Here is a 25,852-nt window from a genome sequence, read left to right as displayed (position 1 = left end):
CCATTTCAGAATGCTGGTGTCCGGGAGCAAGAATTCTGTCCCCTTCCAGAGTCCTTTTGATAAGAGTCAAATTGACATGAGACAGATTAACAAGAGAAAACCAAATTTAATAGCATACATACGGGGAATCCACACAGGCATGGAAATTCCAAAGGCAGTCAGGCAAAATGAGGTATATATGTCTAACTGAGCTAGGGAGACTGGGATAGGGGACTTTGAAGGGAAGGAATGCAACTCATAGGGCAGTAAGAACAGATGTCTGTTAATTAGATGTTTGCCTTGCCATACAGATAAGGCAATAAAAATAAAATTTATCTCTGCTAATAACCCTTATTCTCGTAAATGCCTTTCCCACCGTTACCTTGCAGACCTTGTAGGGCTTCTCCTCTGCTAATGGAAGTATTCCACGGGAGTCCGCCCTCAGACCTGTTCTATTAACAGTCTTCATGCTTTACCCTTCTTTGTCACTGGCACCCCTACACCTCTAGGCTAATTATTCTCAAGTCTGGATCTTCAGTTTACGACTCTGCAGCGCCCAGACCTCAGACATGTCTGCCTACTTGGTATCTCCATTTACACTAACCTGATTCTGCCACTCAGTTTCCTCATCTGTAGAATAAGCATGAGTAAGGGGCGCCTGGGTGGCTCAGTCGGTTAAGCGTCCGACTTCAGCTCAGGTCATGATCTCACAGTTCGTGGGTTCGAGCCCCGCGTCGGGCTCTGTGCTGACAGCTCAGAGCCTGGAGCCTGTTTCAGATTCTGTGTCTCCCTCTCTCTCTGCCCCTCCCCTGCTCATGCTCTGTCTCTCTCTGTCTCAAAAATAAATAAACATTAAAAAAAATTTAAAAAAAGAATAAGTGTAATACTTTTCTTACTTTGTGGTGAGGATTGGCGCTAACGTAGGCAAAACCCCCCAGGTAGGCACTCAGTGAATGGTAACCGTACTTCTTATGGACATTTCACTGGCATTGCAAATCTAGCACGTCCAAAATCAAACCCATTATCTTCTTCCCACACTCCTCTTTCAGGATTTTCTGTGCAGGTTCATGGCAAGATAATCCATCCTATTATCATAGCCAGATCCTGGCAGTTATCCCAGGATATTTACTTTCCTTCATCTACCATATCCAAATAGTTCCTAGTCAAGTCTACCTTATTATTATATTCCAAACCACCCGGCAGGTTTCCATATTAGCTACTAATATTGAGCACCAACTGTGTAAGAGTTTTTTTTAATACTCCCTTGAATATTCATTTAAAGAGGATATCGTGGTGCACCTGGGCAGTTCAGTCAGTAAAGCGTCCAACTCTTGGTTTCGGCTCAGGTCATGATCTCACGGTTCGTGAGTTCGAGCCCTGAATCAGGCTCCGCGCTGACAATGCAGAGCCTGCTTGGGATACTCTCTCTCCCTCTCCCTGTCGGTTGTAGACTACTTAATATAAAAATTAAGAACTTTAAAAAAACATTACAGATTGAAGGGAGACTGATTTGATATTTGGTATGGCCCTTCTGAAATGCAGTCAGATAAAAAGACCCAAACCAGGTTCTCTCCAATTAAAATCCACTCCAATTAAAATCCCCTACCATTTGTGACCTTGAGCAAGTTACTCTGCAATCTTTTGTGTTTCAGTTTTCTTGTAGGTCATGCTTGAAGCTATTTCAAAAGGTTCCTGTGAAGATTGAATGAGACATTCATCTAATATGATTTTTTTTTTCTAGGTCATGGACTATAGGCAATAAATAATGTCAGTTATTGGCATAGAAATACAAAATGTGAATAGCTTTCTAACACTCCTGCAAATGTATGCTGAGTCATTATTCAGCCAACTACATAAAGAAACTCATTGCATCAGTGTTGGGAGTAGCCACAAAAAAAAAAAAAAGAAAGAAAGTCTAAATGTCCATCAATAGGACTTCGCTTAAATATGTCCTGATAAATCCATATACTGGAGTATTTTTACAGCCATTAAAAGCAAATAAGGGGTGTCTGACTGGCTCAGTCAGTAGAAGATGCAACTTTAAAAAAAAATTTTTTTTTTAATGTTTATTTTTGAGACGGAGAGAGACAGAGCATGAGCAGAGGAGGGGCAGAGAGAGAGAGAGGCACACACAGAATCCGAAGCAGGCTCCAGGCTCTGAGCTGTCAGCACACAGCCTTACGTGGGGCTCGAACTCATGGACTGTGAGATCATGACCTGAGCTGAAGTCGGACGCTTAACTGACTGAGCCACCCAGGAGCCCCAAAGATGCAACTTTTGATACCCAGGTCGTGAGTTCGAGCCCATGTTGGGTGTAGAGATTACTTAAATAAATAAATAAATATTTAACAAAAATTTTCTGATGGTAAATTGTATTTTCTCCCTTTGTTTCTTAGTCTCCTTTGTTACTGATTTACCAATTACATTAATCTTCAAAGAACTAATTTTTAAATGTTAATTTTTTTCTCTAGCCTGTCTGCTTTCTATTTCACTAATTTCCACTGTTTATTTTTCCTAAAGAATTTTTTTTAACGTTTTATTTTATTTTTTGAGAGGCAGAAAGAGAGCGCAAGCAGGGGAGGGGCAGAGAGAGAGGGAGACACAGAATCCGAAGCAGGCTCCAGGCTCTAACCTGTCAGCACAGAGCCCGATGCAGGCCTCGAACCCACGAATGGGGAGATCATGACCTGAGCTGAAGTCAGATTCTCAACCCAACCGACTGAGCCACCCTGGCCCCCCTCCACTATTTGCATTATTATTTTCTTTCTTACTAACTTTGGGTTTAATTTGCTTGTCTTTTTTAGCTTTATAAGAAGAAAATGATATTTGGGTTTTATTTTATTTATTTATTTATTTATTTATAATTTTAATGTTTATTTTTGAGAGACAAAGAGAATGCGTGAGCATGGGGTGAGGAGGCGTGCGCCCATCAGCCAGGGAGGAGCAGAGAGAGGGAGACAGAAGATCCCAGGCAGGCTCTGCCACAGACAGCAGGGAGCCCTATTCAGGACTTGAACTCACAAACCGTGAGATCATGACCTCAGCCTGGGCAACTGACTCAGCCACCCAGGCGCTCCACATATTTTTCAATATAATCACTTTCAGCTATAAATTTCTGTCAAAGCTCTGATTCAGCTGCAGCCCACAAATGTCGATAAGTTGTATTTTATAATTTATTTAAGAATATTTTCCAGTGTTCCTTGTGATTTATTTTTTGGTCCATGGATTACTTACTCACAAGTTTTCTTTCTTTCTTTCTTTTTCTTTCTTTCTTTCCAAGTCTTTACTTTTATTTATTTTATTTTATTTTATTTATTTATTTATTTATTTAACGTTTATTTATTTTTGAGACAGAGAGAGACAGAGCATGAGCAGGGGAGGGGCAGAGAGAGAGGGAGACACAGAATCTGAAACAGGCTCCAGGCTCTGAGCTGTCAGCACAGAGCCTGACACGGGGCTCGAACTCACGGACTGTGAGATCATGACCTGAGCCGAAGTCGGATGCTTAACCGACTGAGCCACCCAGGTGCCCCCCAAGTCTTTACTTTTAAATAGTCTCCACCCCCAACATGGGGCTTGTACTTACAACCCCAAGATTGAGAGTCACATGCTTCACCGACTGAACCAACCAGAGGCCCCTAAAGTTTGTTTTTAATTCCCAAGCGTTGTGATTTTCTAGTTGTAATGTTATTACTGATTTCTAATTCAGTTCTGTTGTGGACAGAGAATATACTCTGTAAATCTCAGTGTTTTAAATTTTATTAAGACTTATTTTATGGCCCAGCATGTTGTTTACCTTGGTCAACATTCCGTGTGCATTTGAAAATGATGTGTATTTTTTAGTCACTGGGTGGGTGTAACATTCGTTAAATGTCATTGAGATAAAAGTGGTTGGTAATGTTCACATCTTCTATATACATGCTGATTTTTGAGTACCCTGCTCGTTAGTGAGAGGTGGTGATTAAACTCCAATATTTTTTATTTGTCTCTTTAGTCTGCCTGTTTTTACTTCACGTATTTTTTAAAAAAATTTTTAATGTTTATTTTTGAGAGAGAGAGAGAGAGCACACATGTGCGTGAGTAGGGGAAGGGCAGAGAGAGGGGGCCAGAGGATCTGAAGCAGGCTCCCCACTAACAGCAGAGAGTCTGATGTGGGGCTCGAACTCACAGAAACATGAGATCATGACATGAGCCAAAGGCAGACACCCAACCAGCTGAGCCACCCAGGTGCCCCTACTTCATGTATTCCTAAATAATTTTTTTAAGATTTTATTTTTAAGTAATCCCTATACCCAAGATGGGGCTCGAACTCATAACCCTTAGATCCAGAGTCGCATGCTCCTCAGCACCTCAAGTAATTTTTAAAAAAAATTTTTAATGTTTATTTATTTTTGAGAGACAGACAGAGCACAAGTGGGGGAGGGGCAGAGAGAGAGAGAGAGAGAGAGAGACGAAAGAGAATTCCAAGCAGGCTCCACACTGTCAGCACAGACCCTGAAGCAGGACTAGATCTCATGAACTGTGAGACTATGACCTTAGCTGAAACCAGGAGTTGGTTGTTTAACCAACCAACTGAATCACCCACTCAGGTGCCCCCAATATTGTAAAGATAGTAATGCTTCTCAAATGAATTCTTATTCAATGTTATCCCAGTTAAAATACCAGAAGGATTTTCACTGGAAGTTGAAGAAATTAATCCTGAAAAATTCCAAAGGAAAATGAGGAGGGAGTAGCCCTGCAGCCCTTAAAATATGTAAGCAATTTGGTGCTGCAGAAAAAAATAGATCAATGGGACAAAGATGATCCAAAATATCCCCAAGTACGTATGCAAAAAAAATAATTTTTTAAAATGTTTACCTATTTTTGAGAGAGTGTGAGGGGAGGCACAGAGAGAGAGGGAGACACAGATTCTCAAGCAGGCTCCAGGCTCTGAGCCATCAGCACAGAGCCCAATGCAGGGCTCAAACCTATGAACCTGAGCTGTGAGATCATGACCTGAGCTAAAGTTGGACACTTAACTGACTGAGCCAGTTAACCCAGGCGCTCCTAAACTCTCTCTTATTATTATTATTTTGTTAATGTCTGGGTTGACAGTTTTTGTTTTCTTTCTTTCTTTTTTTTTTTTTTTATTGAGAGATAGAGGGCACAAGTGAGCGAGGGTGTGGAAAGAAAGAATCCCACAATGGGGCAGACAGAAAGAGAGAGAGAGGGAGAGAGAGAGAGAGAGAGAGAGAAGCAGGGCTCCAGCTCACCTGATGCGGGGCTTGAACTCAGGAACCTTGAGATCATGACCTGAGCTGAAGTCAGCTGCTTAACCGACTGAGCCACCCTGGTGCCCTAAATTAACTCTTTTAATTAAAGTTTGCCTGGCATGTCTTCTTCTTCTTCTTTTTTTTTTAAGTTTATTTATTTTTGACACAGAGAGAGACAGAGCATGAACGGGGGAGGGTCAGAGAGAGAGGGAGACACAGAATCGGAAGCAGGCTCCAGGCTCTGAGCCATCAGCCCAGAGCCCGACGCGGGGCTCGAACTCACGGACCGCGAGATCGTGACCTGAGCTGAAGTCGGACGCTTAACCGACTGAGCCACCCAGGCGCCCCGTGACATGTCTTCTTTTATTCTTTTCCTTTTGGGTTTCCAGACTTCTAGGCTCTCATTAAAGCCACATACCTGTTTGCCAATTCTTCCAGCTCCACTGGTCCCAAGCCATAGTCACCTCTTACCAGGATAATTACAGTGGCTTCTAACTGTCCCTCTGCATCTATCCTTGCCTAAATTTAGTGCAAAATTTCTTTTAGGTATATGACTAAGGATGGAATTATTGGGGCATCAGGTAGTTGTATTTTATCAGTTACCTTTTGCTCGTACAGCCCCCGAATACAGTAGCTTCAAATAACAAATTTTTCTTATCCCTCATGAATCTGCAAATAGGCTAGGAGTGGTCAGCAGATCCAGGCTGGGTTTGGCTAAGCTTCAAGCCACAGATCGAGTTGAGTGAGGCTTCTCCCTGAGGCTTGGACTAAGATATCTCTACCTGTTTATTTTGGAGGCCAGTCTAAGTTTGCAGCAGTTACCCAGGGAAGCTCTGCCCTTGGCAATGGCAGATATGAAAGAGGGCAAATGATAGTAAGGCATGATCTCTTAAGGCAGAACTGACATAGCTATTTCTTCTGCCTTATTTTATTGGTCAAATCAAGTCATATGACTGAGCCTGAAGTTAAAGGAAAGCATAACAAAATAAAAAAAAAAAAAAAAGGGGCCCCTAACTGGCTCATTTGGAGGTGCATGCAACTCTTGATCTCAAGGTCCTGAGTTCAAGTCCCATGTTGGGTGTCGAAAATACAAATAAACAAACAAACAAACAAGGAAAATGGAAGCACACTCCTCTCTTATAGTAGAAGGAACTTGTCTTAGTCTGTTAGGGTGGCTATAACAAAAATACCATACTAGGTGGCTTATAAACAACAAAAGTTTATTTCTCATGGTTCTGGAGGCTAAGAAGCCCAAGATCAAGCCACCAGCAGGTTCGGTGTCTGATGAGAGCCTGCTTCCTGGTTCATTGACTGCCATCTTTTTGCTGTAATCTCACATGAGGGAAAGAGAGAGGAAGCTTCGGGGGTGGGTGGAGAGCTTCTGTAAGGGCATTAATCCCATTTATGAGAGCCCCACCCTCATGATCTAATCATTTCCCAAAGGCCACACCATCTAATACCATCGCCTTGAGGGTTAGGAAGGAGTTCACCGTGTGAATTTGGGGTTGGGGGGGACCCAAACATTCAGACCATAACAAAACTACAAAACACTTAGTAGAGAGCATGGAATTGGGGGTGGGATGGGGTGGGTGAAGAACTGGGGCGATGCATTTTCAATTTTTCCCAGAAAGCCACCGCTTTCTCAAGTGGTGGTACGATTTTACACTCTTACTTAGCAGTAAAAACAGTTCCCGTGTTTGCACACTTGCCCACAGCTGATGTTTACAGTTACGAAGTTTCGCCACGGCACGAACAATGACAACAAATGACTTAAAGTTGATCCAGTTGAAGTCCTAATACTCAATGTGATGGTATTAGTTGGTGGGGTCTTTGGGAGGTGATAAGGTCTCGAGGGTAGAGCGCTCATGAATGAGATTAATGCTGTTATAAAAGGGGTCCAAGAGGGCTCCCCTTTCCCTTCCACCACCTAAGGATACAACCTGAAGTGTGCAACCCAGAAGGTGGCCCTCACCAAAGCAAACTGGCACACTGATCTTGGACATCAGGCTCCAGGCCAGAACTATGAGAAATAAATTTCTGTTGTTTATGAGCTACCTGGTCTGTGGTATTTTGTTAAAGCAGCCTGAAGAGACTAAGACATTAAGCATTTTTTAAATGTATAGATCAATTTGGGGCGCCTGGGTGGCTCAGTCGGTTGGGCGTCCGACTTCAGCTCAGGTCATGATCTCACGGTCTGTGAGTTCGAGCCCCGCGTCGGGCTCTGTGCTGATAGCTCGGAGCCTGGAGCCTGCTTCCGATTCTGTGTCTCCCAGCTGTCTCTCTCTCTCTCAAAAATGAATACACATTTAAAAAATTAAAACAAAAATGTATACATCAATTTGACTCAGGTCATGATCTCACAGCTCCTAAGATGGACCCCTCGGAGGGCTCTGTGCTGACAGCACAGAGGGGGAGGCTGCTTGGGATTCTTTCTCTTTGCCCTTCCCCCATTCATGAGAGTTCTCTCTCCCTCTCTCTCTCAAAATAAATAAATATTAAAAAGAATGTACCGATAAAGTAGTGTTACGTATAGTCATGCTCCCGTGAAACAGAGATCTAGAACTTTTCATCTTGCAAATATGAAACTCTATACCCATTAAATAAAAAGCTCCCCTTTTCCTCTTTCCCTGGTCCCTGACAACCAGTGTTCTACTTTCTCTTCCTGCGACTTTAACTACATGAATTTATTTACTTACTTACTTATCTATTTATTTATCTGGACTACGTTAGATACCTCATACAAGTAGGATCGCGCAGTATTTGTCTTTTTTGACTGGCTTATTTCACTTAGCCTAATGACCTCACAGTTCATCCATGTTGTAGGATATGACAGGATTTCCTTCCTTTTTAGGGTTAAATAATATTCCCTCAGATAAACATACAGCATTCCGTTTATCTATGATCCATTGATGGATTTTGGGGTTACTTTCACTTATTGACTGTTGTGAATAGTGCTGCTATAAACATGGGTATGAAAAATCTCTTCAAGAACCTGTTTGCAATTCTTTCAGATATATATCCATAACTGGGATTGCTGAATCATCTAGTGTTCTATTAAAAAAAATTTTTTTTAACGTTTATTCGTTTTTGAGAGAGACAGCATGAGTGGGAAAGGGGCAGAGAGAGAGAGAGAGGGAGACACAGAATCTGAAGCAGACTCTAGGCACTGAGCTGTTAGCACAGAGCCCAATGTGGGGCTGGAACCCAGGAACTGTGAGATCATGAACTGAACTGAAGTCGGATCCTTAAGGGACTGAGCCACACCGGGGCCCCTTAAGGTGTTCTATTTAAAAATTTTTGAGGAACCTCCATACTATTTTCCATAATGGCTATACTATTTTACAAAACCACCAAGAAAATTAAAAACGTTGTGCTTCAGGGACGCCTGGGTGGCTCAGTTGGTTAAGCGTCCAACTTCATCTCAGGTCATGAGATCACGCATGGTTCGTGGGTTCGAGCCCCAGGTGGGGCTCTGTGCTGACAGCTCAGAGCCTGGAGCCTGCTTCAGATTCTGTGTCTCCCTCTCTCTCTTCCCCTCCCCCACTCACACTCTCTCTCTCTCTCAAAAATAAATCAATATTAAAAAAATAGAAATAAGAGAGGCAGAGACAGCGCACGAGGGGGAGGGACAGAGAGGGATGGAGCCTTCCAAACAAGACTCCACGCTGCCAGCACAGAGCCTGATGCGAGGCTTGAACCCACGGAACTGAGATTATGACCTGATGCCCAAATCCAGTTGGAAGTTCAACCCACTGAGCCACCTTGGTGCCCCTGGAATTAATTTCTGAAATCTATCCTAACTCACGTGATTCAGTCCCATCAATTAAGTCACTAAGCCTAGGGCAATCCAGGAAGGGTAAAGTCGCTTTATAAGGAGACAGGTGGGAAACACCTGCATTGCAAGGTTTGCTGGGTTATGACCTGGACCAGAGCCAGTCAGTAATCGTTCTAACGCTCTCGAACAAAACGGACTCAGGATGACTGGTTTGCGGCCGCCCACGCCTGCGCAGTGAGGGCGCCGCCGAAGCCCCGCCTCTCGCAGGGTCTGCGGTTTCCCAGGCGCCAGACCAGCTTCCAGCGACGCCGCGGAGGGCGGAGGAAGTGGCTGGTCGAGGCCGCAGGGCTGGCGGGGCTCCGCGGCCTGGGACCCCCCCCCCTCCCGCGCTCGGTGCGACCTGCAGCAGGGGTCGCGGAGAGAGCAGGGCGGCGACCGGAAGGAGGAAGGTGGCTGGGTGCCTTGGCGGACGGCGGGTTGCAGCCGCGCCGGCAACCAGGGCCCGGATCAAGGACACAGATGTAACACTGGGTGATTCGTTGGCGTCACTCTTTGGGGATCGACACCCGGGAGGTTCTCTGTGGTGATGGGCCGGCGTGGGGAAGACCGGGAACGCAGAGCCAGAGCTAGCTAGAGGGCTGGGGCCTCACCAGCAGCCTGGCCCTCCGCCTCATCCGGCAGCACCCACTCCAAGCTCAGGGGCCACCTTCTCCCTTTCCTCTTTTTCACTTGCCAAAACCCTGGGCAGGGACCGCCAGCCCAACCTCAGCGGCAGCCGCACAGTGGGAACTTCAGCCAAATAACTGCAACAAACGCTTTCGGTTATACATACATACATACATAAATTCATTCATTCATTCATTCATTCATTCATTCAACTTGAATTTCATCGAAGCACAGGTAGGCTTTGGGAGGTGTGGAAATGGTAGATTCAGCCAAGGATCGCTTCGGACGGCCAGCCATCTAACAGTTGTGCCGCTTACCGATTTATTGCTCCACAGCTCCAAATTCATCCTTCAGTACCTGTTGGTAAGGGATAGAATTCCTTGAAATCATTTCTTCTTGAGAGCGTTAAGCACAGTGAAGTTTTCTCAGTAGATGGTGCTGCGGATTCCGGTGGCCGCACCACAGGTGACAGGACATTTGGTGGCACCCTGCCCCAGCCATACACCCAGAATGCAGGCTTCTTCAGTCACCTCACAGCCTCCGCCTCTGTCTGGCAATCACTTTCCACAAGGCCCAAAGCGCCGCCTTTCCCCGCCCTGCCCCGCCCCCCCAACCATGTTGGTGTCCCGACTGACTCCCTGGGTACCCTCGATTGTCCCGCCACTAGCTGTGGCTCACCTGCAGTTGTTCCCTGCTTCCCTGGCCACACTGGCTCTGGCCTGTGCAACCCAGCACATTTCTCTGCTATCCAGTAGACTGCAACCGTGCCTTTTCCAGTAAGATCTGAACCTCAGCTTTGGGGAGATGCCCTCTCTTCCAAGTCTCTCTTTGGATACTCTCCCTCAGCTCTAGGATATCATATTGACCCGTCCTATCTATTATCTTTTACTTACTCTTATTATACCTTGGTATCTTTTTCCCCCCCAGCCTCATGATCAAGAGTCGCATGCTGTACTGACTGAAACAGCCAGGCCTCCCTTGATATTCTTTATATTACATTTTCCCTGCTTAAATACTTGTGCGGTTTCTTCGGTGTATTTGTTTAAAAAAATTAAAAATTATTTGTCCTCCCCCCACCCCAATCAATCAACCAATCACTGTGTGGTTTCTGTTTTCTGATTCGAACCAGACTGATAACACTTAAACATGTTAGCTGTTCAACAGTGTGCACGTATGAGTGAGACAGACCAGGTCCTTGCTTTTATGGGGCTTATATTCTAGAGGTTGTTTACTAAGACCTAACTCACAAGGTAGATTGAGCCGCACAAAATGTCGAGGCCGAGGGGCGCCTGGGTGGCTCAGTCGGTTAAACGGCCGACTTCAGCTCAGGTCATGATCTCGCGGTCCGTGAGTTCGAGCCCCGCGTCAGGCTCTGGGCTGATGGCTCAGAGCCTGGAGCCTGCGTCAGATTCTGCGTCTTCCTCTCTCTCTGACCCTCCCCTGTTCATGCTCTGTCTCTCTCGGTCTCAAAAATAAATGAAGGTTAAAAAAAAAAAAAAAAAAAAAATGTCTAGGCCGAATATTCTAAGTACAAGGGGCCAAGTGTAAAGAACCCACTGATAATGAACTTGATGTCTTTGAAAACTAGAAGGCCCAGTGTGGCTAGCCTGTGAGCAGAGTGTCAAGAGATGAAGTTGAAGAAGCAGACCTTTTCCCCGAACACATTTTGAGGGCAGTTTTGAAAATGAATGAAAGCAGTATGCTGGAAGTTACACCAGGGCGATCGCAGTAAACTGGGATGTGTGGTCCCTGAATTAACAGGCCACAGGAAAGGAGCCTGCAAGCTAGTTTGTGACAAGATGTAATTGGAAGTCTTTAAGATCAGTCTGGTTGCTGGAGAATGAATTACAAGGAAGCAAAAATAGAAAAAGGGAGCTGCGATCCCCACAATCGTGGAGAATATGGTGCTCTCCCAGGGCTCTTTCAGGTCAGGGTTTCACCCTCATTACCTCTCACAGAGTACCTACCAGTGGAGGGATTATGTTGCCAGTAAGGAAGGCTTTATGGAGCTCACGCCTGGACTAAATAGAGATAAGTAGCTGTTCACGTGTCTTTAGGAAGTGATTGGAAATGTAGGGGAGTGTTAAAGTAATAAATGAAGGCATGAAAGGGTTAATGAGAGGGGTGCCTGAGTGGCTCAGTCTGCAGCTCAGGTCATGATCTGGCGGTCCATGCGTGTGAGCCCCAGGTCGGGCTCTGTGCTGACAGCTCAGAGCCTGGAGCCTGCTTCAGATTCTGTGTCTCTCCCTCAAAAATAATAAACATTAAAAAAAAAAAAAAAGTGTTAATGAGTGATGAAGTGGGTGTGGGTGTTTTCCTGTATAAATAGGAGCTACAATATGGTAAATCAAACCTTGCCCTGGGTGGGTGGGGGAGTGATCCGTAGGGGGCTTAAGTTTTGTTTTTTGTTTTTTCTGTAGTTGACTGGAAGCTACTGAAGGATTTTGAGTAGGATGGCGATATAAATACAGTATGGACGTCTTAATCAGTGTAGGATGAATTTCAGAGAGCAAAGACTAGAGGGGAAAGGAAGGAAGAAAGCACAAGAGAGAAAAGCAGAATTCTCATTCAGGAAAGGAAGCAACGGTAATTTATTGAGTGTGCAAAGCAACGCTCTAAGGCTTTTCACTTCATCTGTGTGATAAACATGTATCGCTATTTTTATGTGTACTAGACTCTCATAAAGAAACTTACTCAAGACAGCGACAGGCACTGTGTGGCCAAACCAGGACTTAAAGCTGATTTTGTGTTCCAGGAAGGACAAAAACACAGCAAAGCATAAATGAAAAAAGACAAGCCTGTGATGTCATATGTACATTCAGAATTTTTATTTCAAAACAAAGAACCACAGTAACATTAGTAATAGAAAATCCATTTGGAAATATTCACAATCCGGTCGCTGCGAAATGGGAAGACTTCCACCTGCTAACTGCCAACCCACTGTTTTTGAGGAGCCAGAAGTAGAAGGGCGGTTAGAGGAAGTCACCTGTTCAAAGCCCCATTCCAAAAGCTCTGTGAGTTTTGTTTTGTTTTTCTTTCCAGCGGCTCAACGACCAGAGGGGACAGTGAGAACTGGGAAGTAAAATACTGTCATAGGCAAGGGTTTGGCTAAAGGGCCTGAACTGTGTAAGCACCAAGGAGAGAGAGGGTGATCAAGCAACATATGAAAGAGGGAAGACAGAGTAAATGTCATGGGGTCCAATCTCCATTTATTCAAATACTGGGAAACTAGAGATTTGTGGAGGTGTCTGTGAGCTGGGGCGAACAGAAACCCCTCCATCTCATCTAATTCTCCGAAATGCTCCAGAGTTAGAAGTCTTCAGTTTGTTTCTTTGTCCTCTTAAAAGAAAGGCCTCCCACTACCCCATGACTCCCCTCCAACGACCTCCAGAGGCCACATGTCCTGATCTCACACTTCTTTCCTACTCCCACTGTCTGGGTCTAGGGTGAGATGGAATCTACCACCAGCAGTCTCCTTAAGGAATTCTCCCCCATCTCTCCAACAGGGAAAGGTAGCCAGATGAGACTGAACTGTATAAAGTCTGGAAGAAAACCATAGATGCAAATTCCACCCAGAAGAGGCAGTGTTCTCTGTATATAGAGAGATGAGTTTTAACACATTCTGTTTGAAAGGGGGGGCTGTAGAACACCAAGGAAACAAGTTACCAATAAACTACCTTACCCAGAGCAAAGTGTCAGTGCACATACATTCATACTCTCTCAAGTGTGGGTTACACTGCACACTTACTCATAACTGTCTCAAATGTACGGCCCCGAAGGGCACTTGACGTAACACTATGGAAATATGGCAACAGATGAACACACATGCAATGACCTTAAAGCGACAACATATAGTTCAACTGGATAATAATCGTTCAGGAAAAGACCCACCCCCAGAGCTGAGGTTACAAATTCAAGGTAGTTACCAACATTCTCCTCTGAATTCTTTTAAAGCTATGGCTTAAAACAAAATAAAAATCAACAACTAAAATCTCCTAAAGAATAGCATTTAGAAATACTGAACCTCTACCAAGAACCAATATTTTGGGATGCTCATTGGGAAGGCTCTCCCACCAGGCAGGTGGTAGGAGCTCATTAAAAAAACAAAATACAAAAAAGTGAGTCCACTACAAGGGGAGGGAGTTGTTTGGTCCAGCGAGGGGAGACAGGATTGCTAGAAACCGCCTTCCCTTCTTCGGACTCCAACCAAAATTAGAACCCGTTAACCACCATTAACTACAATGCCCATCTCAATAATAACCCGAGATTTCAAGTAACACTACATAAAATCTTAAACAAAGAAAAAAGTTCCAAAGGTAACCAGTAGCTTAATACAGGCACATGACTTCTCTGAGAAATTTAACTTGAGAGTTTCCACCTGAAGGACAGAAATCGCTGAGAGGCAACGCGCAACATTCACGCACCCCATCGTACCCCCTCCGATAACACATTACTTTTCTCTGCAAATCTTCCCTTATTGCACCTTGACCTCGCCAGTATCGAATCTTCTACCCTATAAACCTCTCTTTAAGCGCCTCCCTCTAACCTCAATTTCCTTACGTTTCCATTATTTGGTAAAATTACTTCACACTTAAAAAAATAAATATTTATGCAATAAAACCAGAAGGTAAAAATAAATAAAACTCAAGTTAATCTGCTCTGCAGAGAGCTGTATGGAAGCGAGGAAGGTGCTCGTATTTAATCCCTCTCTGCCCTCCACACTCCTGTAGATCTGCTTCCTGGTAAGTCTGGGGTCAGGGAAACTGTACCTCACTCTTACTCCCCTGTAGGCCCTTGTGGGGCCACAGTAGAAGCCAAGGGAGGAAGAGCTGGCAATGTTGTCATAAGCCAAGTGGCCAGTCCCTCCGGAGATGAAGCTAGGTTCACTTGGTCTCTTCTACACGGAAGAGAAACGTCCAAGAACTGAAATGTTTCGAAAGCCATTGAAGATACGACTAAGTCCAGCATTGGGCTCCTCTGAGTGCTCATGGTGTGTGAGGGAAGAGAAAGGAATCAAGTAGCAGCATTCGGAAACAGTCCTGGGTTACAACCTGATGAGGTCTCTCCCTCCTCTGGGGAGAGGTTGCTTTTCCGTGTTGGGAGGGAGGCGGGGAGGAGGCACGGCTTAGACGCTGGTGGCGGTCTCCTTCTCGGGCTGGATGCTGTTCATCTCCACGATGGGGCCTTTCTCACCTCTGACAGCCTCCCTCGCCTGCCCTTCGAAGGCTCGTGTGATTTCCTCAAAAGTCCTGCCACGGGTCTCAGGGACTTTGAAGAAGGTGAAGATCAGGAAGATGACAAGGAAGCCGGTAAAGATGATAAAAACATAGGCTCCTAAATAGAACTAGTGAAAAGATATTAAAAAAAAAAAAAAAAGGAGCATCAGGGTCAAATCTGGTCGTGGCCAAACTCGTTTCCGTGCCGTCCATTTCTAGTAGGCTCCAAGACATAACCTCTCCACATTTAACAAGAACATCAAGGCTTCCTCAGAGATTTCCGATGCCCTTGCTAACTTACTAGATTTCTCTGCAATTTTGAGCCGTTCTTTTTCCTCTTCACTAAAGTTCCCTGCTTCTAAATACCTACGGAGTAGTTTAGGACTGTTGAAGATGATTTTTAAAATCCGGGTTTCTGGGGCGCCTGCACGGCTCAGGTGGTTCGACGTCCGACTTTTGATTTTGGTTCAGGTCCTGGTCCCAGAGTCATGGGACTGAGCCCCACATCAGGCTCTGTACTTAGGAGAGAGTCTGCTCAAGATTCTTGCTCTTTCCCTCTGTCCCTCCCCTGTGTGTGCTCTCTCTCTGTCACTCTCTGTTAAGTACAATTTAAATAAAACAAAATCAGATCAAATCTGGGTTTCTGAAAGACTCACAGAAATAGGAACTGCTTTCCAGAAGTCCACTGCAAGTTCCTTTATTTAAGGAACCAACTCCAGGTCATTTTATTTATTTATTTTTTTTATTTTTTTAATTTTTATTTATTTTTTTAATTTTTTAACGTTTATTTATTTTTGAGACAGAGAGAGACAGAGCATGAATGGGGAAGAGTGAGAAAGAGGGAGACACAGAATCTGAAACAGGCTCCAGGCTCTGAGCTGTCAGCACACAGCCCGATGCGGGGCTCAAACTCACGGACCGCGAGATCATGACCTGAGCCGAAGTCGGCCGCTCAACCGACTAAGCCACCCAGGCGCCCCTCCAGGTCATTTTAGAATAGGAGCTGTCTCATCCATTCATTGACATCCCTTTGTGTAGTGAGCCTTTAAGGTCACGAAGTCATGAATGCGAATTCAAATTATGGATTTAAGTGTTGGTTTGGAATCCTTGGAGGCTTAAAACTATCATTGTTTCTAGGCAGAACTATGCCTGTAATCACCTCGGACTAGTGGTCTTTTAATAAAAGTTCCCAGTTTTAGGGTGCCTGGGTGGCTCAGTTGGTTAAGTGTCTGATTCTTGATCTCAGCTCAGGTCATGATCTCATCATTTGTGGACTTGAGCCCCGCATCGGGCTCTGTGCTGACAGCACGAAGCCTGCTTGGGATTCTCTCTCTCTCAGCACCCCCTCACCCATGCACGTGTTCTCTCTCTGGGGGGCGGGGAGGGGTGGGTTCCCAGTCTTACCCTCCTGCTTCAATCCTTTTTTGCCATCATTCCTTCTTTTTCTATATGCCATTGAAAATGAGAAAGAAAATCTGTTTTAAAACACTTGATATCTAATCCTCTGTGGTGTCAGGAAACAGATTTTAAACCTGTTGGCTTAAGTGAGCTGGTTTTGAGACTGGCTAGGTGAATTTCGTTTTCTTTCTTTCTTTTTTGAGAGAGAGGGAGAGGGAGAGGGCACAAGTGAGTGAGGGGCAGACAGCGAACCCCTACAAGGGGCAGAGAAAGAGGGAGAGAGAAGCGGGGCTCACCCAAAGTGGGGCTCGAGCTGAGCTCACCTGAGCTCAGAATGGAACTCATGAACCATGAGATCATGACCCGATGCTTAAACGACGGAGCCACCCAGGCGCCGCTAGGGGAGTTTCGTTGTAATTTACTTACTGCAGCGGAAGGGAAGAGTAGCCCCACCAGAAAGTTGGAGGTCCAGTTCGAACAACCAGCCACTGCCATGGCAGCTGGGCGGGGTCCCTGGCTGAAGAGTTCGGCCACAATAAACCAGGGAATGGGGCCTGGGCCAATTTCAAAGAAGGCCACGAAGACCAAGATAGCAGCAATACAGACAAAACTCATCCAATTATAGTTATCCTATATGAGAAAGGAACAAAGGCAAGTGAGTACTAAAAGACAGCACAACCTGGCTAGGATCTAGCCTCCCAGAGATGAGGACCTACTGAGCACGAAAAGCTCCCTGTGCTGGGGTCCAATGGGGTTACTGGACTATCTAGCCAAAAGCCCTGGGTTTTTGAATCCTAACCTTGTGCTCACCTCACACACAGGTCATTTTCACATTGAGATCATTTCACTGTCCATAAAATGGGAGTCATTATTACTTCAAGATTACTTTAAGAATTAAATTACATAGGGTATTTTACAAGCCACATGTTATCCGGATACAAGAATTGTAACAGTTTAACTACCTATCGCTGATGATCCACTTTTCTTAAAACTCTGGGCATGTGACCTTACGGATCTTCCCACCTGTGTCACCTGTAACCTCTTCTACCCGCCTCCCCCCGCCCCCCTTCTTTTCCTCCAAGAACACTCACCTTTAGTAACAAGGAGATGGTCATGAGGATGGAACAAAAAGCCATCCCTCCAAGGCCAATCATATGCAGGGTCCTCCTCCCTGCCCTTTCCACCAGAAACAGCTATAAGGAGAATAACAGAACATGAAATTTCTGCTTTCCCTTTCGTGAAAACGCTGCATGAGTTACCCGAATCTGCCTTCCCAATGGCGGGATACTTGTTATGGTCACCCTGCCCATTTTAGTTCCAAGCTGAAAGCATACTCTGTAGTCCCCGCACACCTCCCTCCTTCTCATGCACTTCCTGTTTGCTTGGAGGGAGCGAAGTCTGCTTACACCCATCACTCCATAGCTTTTCTTTCCCCGAAGAACAGGCCAACAAGGTTTAGGTGATGGTGGGGAGGTGGAAGGCCGTGAAACCCATCTTTGAACATGTGTAGTAAGAACTGCCCCCCGCCGGCCCGGCCCTGCAAACTACCAAAGCACCCAACTTACAGAAACGACAGTGAAGATGGTATTAACCACACCCGCGCCAATGGTGGCGTAGATTGGCTCCTCGACGCCCGCATCTTTGAAGATGCCTGTTGAGTAATAGAACACCTAGTGGGAAACAAAAGATGCAGCTCTGAAACCGCAAACAGGGAACCCTCAAAAAGTAGACTCGACCGTCCCAGGAGGTTAAGGGGGTCCTTTCTGGGGTTTTCTTGTTCAATCACGGTATCTTTTCTGCAAATGGATTATCTTCTGAATCTTACCCCTATTCTCTTCTTAGTTCTTGTCAATTCTAGCTGCTTGTCTCCATTTTTTCTTGTACGCTTACTCCTTCTGCTCCATTTAAGTCTCTTCCTTAACATCTTTTTTACCAACTTAGATTTAAAGGTTTAAGTCATATTAATTTTTTCAACTGAGCCTTGTGTGTTTTAAAGTTTTTTTTTTTTTTTTTTGGTAAGATCTACACGCAGTGTGGGCCTTGAACTTGTGACCCCAAGATCAAGAGTCAAATGCCTTTCCAACTGAGCCAACCAGCAGCAAGCCCCTTAAGTAAGCTTCTTCAATAGATAACTACCCTAGCCCTGAAAACAGTGATAGGTACACTGATATTCTAATTTGATGGTGAAGCAATTGAGGAGTAACCTCAAGCCTGTACATGTAATTGGAAGCAGAACTCGGGCTAGAATTCCTAGCTCTGGGTCCATCCTAAGTGTTTCAGGAAGTAATACCTCCTATCATTTTAACTTTATACTATTCAATAAGCTGCTATTTAACGTGTACGGTTATGTATGGCTGCTACAACTACCACGGTTAAAGAGATGTCAAAATATTGGACTCAGACTTCAAGGTAATAAGGGAACAGTGCCTGGCAGTGTCTAGATCATCTAGGCTCAGTCCCTCAGGTTTGAGTCACGAGTTTATGATTTCATCCAGAGTGTTTGTCTCTACAGCAAAATTCGTCAGACTTTTTCATGAATATATGCATCTATACTGGGATTTACCTTTCAAGAAACAACTCTTACCACCTCAGATAGAAACCACGTATATTTGTATTTTCTAAAATAAGACTAAGGCTGTGCTTTTCAAATTTTTTATTTTTTTTAAGTGTATTTATTCTTGAGAGATAGAGATAGAGCGCAAGCAGGGGAGGGGGAGAGAGAGAGGGAGACACAGAATCCGAAGCAGGCTCCAGGCTCTGAGTTGTCAGCACAGAGCCTGACGCGGGGCTCGAACTCGTGACCTGGGAGATCATGACCTGAGCTAAAGCCGGATGCTTAACCGACTGAGCACACCCAAGGCTGTGCTCTTAATAAATTTTTTTTCTTAAAGTTTATTTATTTTGAGAGTGCATGTGGGGGAGGGGCAGAGAGGGAGGGACAAAGAATCCCTACCAGACTCTGTGCTGTCAGCATGGAGACCAGTGTGGGGCTCGAACCCACAAACCATGAGATCATGAGCTAAAATCAAGAGCAAGATGTTCAACCGACTAAGCCAGACAGGTGCCACAAGGCTGTGCTTTTGGAAGCAGATCTGCGGGCTCTTGGTTTAGTCGGTAGAACATGCAACTCTTGATCTCAGGCTTAGAGTTCAAGACCCACGTTGGGTGTAGTTTACTTTAAAAAAAAAAAAAAAGAAACTAGGGCGACTAGCTGGCTCAGTCAGTAGAGAATGCAGATCTTGATCTCGGGGTTCTGAGTTCAAGTCCCATTTTGGGTGTAGAGATTAGTTAAAAATAAAATCTTCAAACAAGGCAGGCAGGCAGGCAGGAAGGAAGGAAGGGAGGGAGGAAGGAAAAAAGATTTGTAGTATCATCCCAATCAAAAATTGCTGCTCTAGAAGAGAAGGGGGAGCTAAGACTGTTAAAAAAAATTCCAATAATACTTAATATTATAAAGCTTGTGAGAAAAGACATTTGAACAATTAAACCTAGCAATGAATAGTTATGGCAATACTCTCTCTTATCTAAAAGCCTATACAACAAAAACCTAATGCATACGTACACATCTCAAGGAAAGTTCTTACACTCAAATTACTTTGCTATTTGCTGCTATCAAGTGGGATTCAAGCTAACTCGTACATCATCTCACCCTCAAGCAGTTTTACTCTGCTAGGTAAACACTACCCAACCTCTGACCCTCTGCCTTTTCTAAGGAAATTAGAAAACACCGTTTACTCAAATGTGGGTTGAAAAAGTGTTTTCACACATCATTTCCTGAAGTGGGAGGAGTCTGTACTGCAGAGTGCTAATTCATCATTCGTAATTTTCCAAGAGTGGGCTTTTTCTGATCCTGCTTCACAGGGCCCGCATTGGAGTCTAAATTATGCATGCTGGGTGCGAGTGAGGTGCACAATTTAAGGAGGCGCTCATGTTTAGGACCACTGGCTTGCACCTCGATGCCTCACTCTAGTCCCAGCCCTGCTGCTCTGGAAAGTCTTCAGAGTGTATTTTACTACAGTGATTTTTTTTTTTAATTAAAAAAAAAAAAAAATATATATATATATGTGTGTACATACATACAAATATACATATATATACACAAATATACATATATATATTTTTTAATTTTTTTTTTATTTACATTTATTTATTTTTGAGACAGAGAGAGACAGAGCATGAACGGGGGAGGGTCAGAGAGAGGGAGACACAGAATCTGAAACAGGCTCCAGGCTCTGAGCCGTCAGCACAGAGCCTGACGTGGGGCTCGAACTCACGGACCGCGAGATCATGACCTGAGCCGAAGTCAGCCGCTTAACCGACTGAGCCACCCAGGCGCCCCTATATATATTTTTTTAAGTAACCTCTATAACCAGCGTGGGGCTTGAACTTACAACCCCAAGATCAAGAGTTGCATGTTAGGGGCGCCTGGGTGGCGCAGTCGGTTAAGCGTCCGACTTCAGCCAGGTCACGATCTCGCGGTCCGTGAGTTCGAGCCCCGCGTCAGGCTCTGGGCTGATGGCTCGGAGCCTGGAGCCTGTTTCCGATTCTGTGTCTCCCTCTCTCTCTGCCCCTCCCCCGTTCATGCTCTGTCTCTCTCTGTCCCAAAAATAAATAAAAAACGTTGAAAAAAAAAAATTTAAAAAAAAAAAAAAAAAAAAAAAAAAAAAAAGAGTTGCATGTTATACAACTGAGCCAGCCAGGTGCCCCTGCAGTGATTTTTAAAGCGACAAAATTTGAGAACGAGATTCATTGAACTATCTTTCCTCCCAATTTCTGATATTACATCCTCCAACCCTGCATGAGAAGCACTGCTATTTCAGATACAAGCAACCTTCTTGGCGTGTTGCGGAGAAAAGGCCAAAGGCCAACTTGCTACAAAATGATCTAATCATATTGATCAGAGAGTGATGAGAGGGGCACCCGGGCGGGGCGGGGGGGGGGGGGCCTCAGTTGATTGAGCGTCTGACTTTGGCTCAGGTCGTGATCATAGTTTGTAAGTTCGAGCCCAGCGCAGGGCCCTCTGCTGTCAGCGTGGAGCCTGCTTCGGCTCTAAGTAACCCCCCCCACCCCCACCGCCCCTCCCTAGCTCTCTCTCTCAAAAATAAATACACATTAAAAAAAAGAAAGAAAGAAAAGACTGGTCAGAAGCTCTCAAGGCATTCATCTGAAATTTAAAGAGGCAGAACAGCAGTATGTCTCAATTACAAATATTTTATCTGCAAATGGATAGAAGGTAGGGGAATACCCTCTCTTACCACATCGAAGACTCAAATGCTGAAAGGTGATTATATGCATAGAATATAAGTTACCTGCCAACTGTCACCTTCCATTTTGTTCCCCACTTTAAACGATCAGTCACTATTCTAGTTGTAAATATACATATAGAATAGTATATGTATACCTCATGAATGGATTGCCTCATTATTCCCCTGGGCTTTACCATACTTTCTAGACTGTAAAGTCCTGGGAAAAAAAGCCACAGCAGTAAATTCTTGGATCTACTTTAGTTGTATGGCTTACATTATCTTTGATGACACGAGATAAGATTGAGCAGAGTTAGGGGCACCTGGGTGGCACAGCTAGTTAAGTGTCTGACTCTTGATTTCAGCTTGGGTCATGATCTCATGGTTTGTGGGTTCGAGCCCTGCATCGGGCTCTGCGCTGACCTCGCAGAGCCTGCTTGGGATTCTGTCTCCTTCTTCTTTGCCCTTCATGCACTCTCTCTCTCTCTCTCTCTCTCTCAAAATAAATAAAAATTTAAAAAAAGATTGACCAAAGTTAAAGACAACCGGCAATAAAAAATGAGTGGGTCAGAAAGAGGATTAATGAAAAGTAGATAAATTTGTAATGTCTTATATATTGAAAAAAATTGGGAAGAGGACAAATGTGAACCACAAGTTCCAAGACTAAAGGTGATGAATTTTTTGTTTTAATTTATCTTATTTTTCCACATGGAAAACATGTGCTGCAGACAGAATCTTAAAGCAATAAAACAGGGGCACCTGGCTGGCTCAGTCAGGGGAGCGTTTGGACTCTTGATCTCAGAGTTGTGAGTTCGAGCCCCACATCGGGTGTAGAGATTACTTAAATCAATGAACTCTAGTAATAAGGAAATAAAAACCAACACTAAGTCAGAGCCTGGATAATCAACATTTTGGAGTGGCCGCCATGTGGCGAGCATCGTGGGGTGACCACGCCAGCACCTGGCACCGCGGTCAGGGGAGTTAAGTGCAACGTGGGCCTGCCCCCTCAGACGTGGAGCAGATACTCACCGCGTTGATTCCAGAGAGCTGCTGGGAGAGCTGGAGCATGATGGAAATGATAATGGGCTGCTGGTAGCTGGGCGATCTGAAGAGCTCCAGCACCGTGGGTTGCTTTTCTTGTGCCATCCTAGCACTCTCATCTTTCATCTCCTGGATGTCCTGAGTCACATCCGGGGTGCCCCACAATCGCTGGAGGACTGGTAAAACAAGCAAACCAAGGATAAGGTTAAGGTGCTGACCCAAGGTCATTTTCCCTGTAACAGCTGGGAAGAGGCCACGCGAGACGAGCCTGGGCTAGCATCTGTGCCTTAATCGGCTTCTCTCTTAATTTTTTTTAAAGTGTTTATTTATTTTTGAGGGGGCGGTGGGGCAGAGAGAGGGGGGACAGAGGCTCTGCACTGACAGGCTGACAGCAGCGAGCCGATGTGGGGCTTGAACTCACAAACCACGAGATCATGACATGAAGTCGGACACTCAGCCCTCCCCCTTTTTAATTCTCACATAATTCTTTAGGGGTCGAATTGAGGGGTGCCTGGGTGGCTCAGCCAGCTGAGCGTCCGACTTAGGCTCAGGCCATACATGAACTCACAGCTCATGAATTTGAGCCCGGCGTCGGGTTCTGTGCTGACAGCCTGCTTCGGATTCTGTGTCTCCCTCTCCCTCTGCCCCTCCCCTGATTGTGCGTGCGCTCTCTCTTAAAAATAAACATTAAAAAGAATTTAAAAAACAAAAAAAGAAAGAAGGAAGAAAGAAAGTTTCTGACATGAGAGCCATCAGGAAACCCTTCACTCGGGTTCTGAGGGGCAAGGGAAAGGAGAGGACAGACCCAACACCCTCGTCTTGAAACAAACCACAGCCCTAAAATTCCTACAGTGAGGGTGTGAGGGATACTCACTGTCCTTGGCGTTCTCCTCTTCCTTTCTGTTAATGAGCAAGAATCGAGGACTCTCCGGGCAGAAGGGAAGGGCTGCGCTTTGTAGGATCGCGGGAATGATGGTGAAGCCCAACAGCAGGGGCCAAAGCTCTTCTGTCCCCAGGATGACTTTCAGGCCAAAGATCTGGAAGCCAGGGAAGGAGGCTACCATAAATCTCATCCTTTCCAAGCCACGGTGGATTAAAAACGAAATTCGGAAAACCCTCCGTGCTTTTACCACAGGAAAAGAAAAACTCTGTTTCTTCCCCTTTCTCCCGAAGCTGTCTGTGAGTTGTAGTAATGATACCTGAAACTTACGTAGTTGAATACATGCCAGAGGTTCAGGACTACTTTATGTTAACTAATTTAGGGAGCCATGAAACTGACGTTCAGGAAGTACCTGAGCCACGAGAATCCCGACGACGATGCCCAGCTGGTTGAGAGTGCCAAAGGCCCCCCGCAGGGCGGTAGGCGAGATCTCGCCAATGTACATGGGCACAAAACCTGTGCAGAGGCCGCAGAAGAGGCCGATAATCAATCGGCCCAGGATCAGCATTTCAACCGACTTGGCTATTTTGCAGAACCCCATAAGGCAGCCACCAGCGACAGCCAACAGGTTGACGATGAGCATCGAATTGCGCCTGAAAGGTTAAATGAAAACACAAGAGAAATTAGCAAAATAGGCCCAGTCTCTCTCCTTCTTTCCTTGTCTTTTCACCCTTCTCCAGCCTTATTATGTACCTTCTCTTTTTGGTCTAACTTTTCCTTTTTCTGTTATCAGAACATTTCTAGCTGGGATAACCAGGATCAGCGCCTCTGTGTGCATAAAATCACCTAGAGAACTTGTTTAAGATTCTCCTAAGCCCCAGCTGTAGCCAGAATCGCAGTAACCACAAAGGCCAGTAGTTCCCAAAGTTGGCCACAGACTAACAGCATCAGCTAGAGATCTGCAACAAATTAAAATTGTCCCATCCACCCAATTTATTGCATCATTAGGGTGGAGCCCAGCAATCTGATCCCCAAAGCAGTCCAGGTGATTTCATTCAAAGAGAAGGTTTGAGAACCACCGCCCTGGGCAATTCTGCTACAGCTGGTCCAACACATTCTAGAGAAATTTTTGGACCAGTACTGATCTCTGTATGCTTCTTACGGAGTCTTGTTATAACGTAACTGCTTAGATGTCACCAACAAGTAACAAAGATAGAGTTCAGACACATGTTTTTCTATTTGTAAAAAGCAGACCGCCTTGCAGCTCGCCTTCTCTAAGGCTAACCTGTGGGGAGGTCGTCGACAATTAGTATTGAGAGCCAGAATAAAATAATAAATGGCCGCATTTGTGTGTTAGATGTGGGAGGCAAAGCCACTGGAACAGCTAAAGGATGACAAGGTAAGAGGTTAACACTGAAAAATTACTGCAGATGTTGGGAAGAACCAAATCTAGATTCTCCCCTTGGAAGGCCCACTGGAATTACCCAGGGGAGCTTTGAAATCCTGGGGAGATCTTAAAGGTACATCCCAAACCATCCCTCATTCTCTCTTTTGCCTTTCTCTGCATTCCTTTCCCTGGGTCCCCACCTCTCTCTAGGAGAGAGGTTCTTTCTCTCAAGAAAAGAACAACTGGAAGAAAGTCACGTGAATTGGGAGGTCCACATTAAAATTTCAGTGACTTTAGTTGACACAAGGTGCCCTCAACAATGCAAGCCAAACAATGATCAAATGAAACAGATTGCTTTAATTTTTTAAAAAGTTGAATTCCATTTGTGTTTCCAGGACATTTCATTAGCAGACAAAATGGTTCCTTCACCAGAATACTGGAAGTATTCTGCTAAGACATTCTAATCAAGTTAGCACAGAATGAGGAGATTCAATTTTCTTTTGGGGGAGGGGGGAATGTCAGTTCAGTTATTTGGCCATTGTCCACACGTGCCACAGACCAAGGATTAGAAAACGTTTCCTCCCGATCCGGCTTTGTAAAATAATGCAAACATCTGCACGAGACCGCAAAGTTTTTAAGAAAAGCAAACAACTTCTGACCTTGTGAATATAAACAGGTTTCTGGGAAATTCCACAGTGTACTTTATTAGGGAATCCTGAATTAGCTTATGCTGGACTGCCAAAGGCTAATCTCTTGACGGGCAACACGGCTTCAAGCAAGGGCAGTCCTATTCAGTGCCTGTTGGACTAAGCTTGCCTTGATCAGATTGGGGAACGCTCTCATTCAAATACATCCTCACCTCCTCCCCCTCCTTTTTTTTTAAGTTTTTATTTACTTATTAGAGAGAGAGAGAGAGAGAGAGAGAGAACGAGAGGGGGAAGGGCAGAGAGAGAAGGACAGAGGGTCCTCCCAAAGCAGGCACTGTGCTGACAGCAGCAGGAAGCCCGGACGTGGG

At 44.9% G+C, this 25,852-nt stretch overlaps 1 protein-coding gene across 7 annotated transcripts in view; it reads right to left on the bottom strand.

Moving 5' to 3' along the window:
- Positions 1–12,478: 12,478 nt before the first annotated feature.
- SLC2A3 (solute carrier family 2 member 3) overlaps positions 12,479–25,852 on the bottom strand; it is an 89,096-nt gene continuing 75,722 nt past the window's right edge. For all 7 annotated transcript variants that reach the window (XM_042991719.1, XM_042991716.1, XM_042991717.1 and 4 more), the window contains 7 exons: positions 23,863–24,103; positions 23,445–23,607; positions 22,559–22,746; positions 17,852–17,956; positions 17,378–17,479; positions 16,713–16,916; positions 12,479–15,016 (listed from right to left, as the gene is read on the bottom strand). In XM_042991719.1, the coding sequence (XP_042847653.1) occupies positions 14,798–15,016; positions 16,713–16,916; positions 17,378–17,479; positions 17,852–17,956; positions 22,559–22,746; positions 23,445–23,607; positions 23,863–24,103 (1,222 nt within the window). In that variant the 3' untranslated portion in view covers positions 12,479–14,797. The remainder of the gene's footprint in view (positions 15,017–16,712; positions 16,917–17,377; positions 17,480–17,851; positions 17,957–22,558; positions 22,747–23,444; positions 23,608–23,862; positions 24,104–25,852) is intronic.

The sequence above is a fragment of the Panthera tigris genome, chromosome B4 (genome assembly GCF_018350195.1).
Source record: "Panthera tigris isolate Pti1 chromosome B4, P.tigris_Pti1_mat1.1, whole genome shotgun sequence".
Lineage (NCBI taxonomy): Eukaryota > Metazoa > Chordata > Mammalia > Carnivora > Felidae > Panthera > Panthera tigris.
Note: the sequence above shows the minus strand (reverse complement) of the source record. Positions and strands in the feature narration are given on the sequence as shown.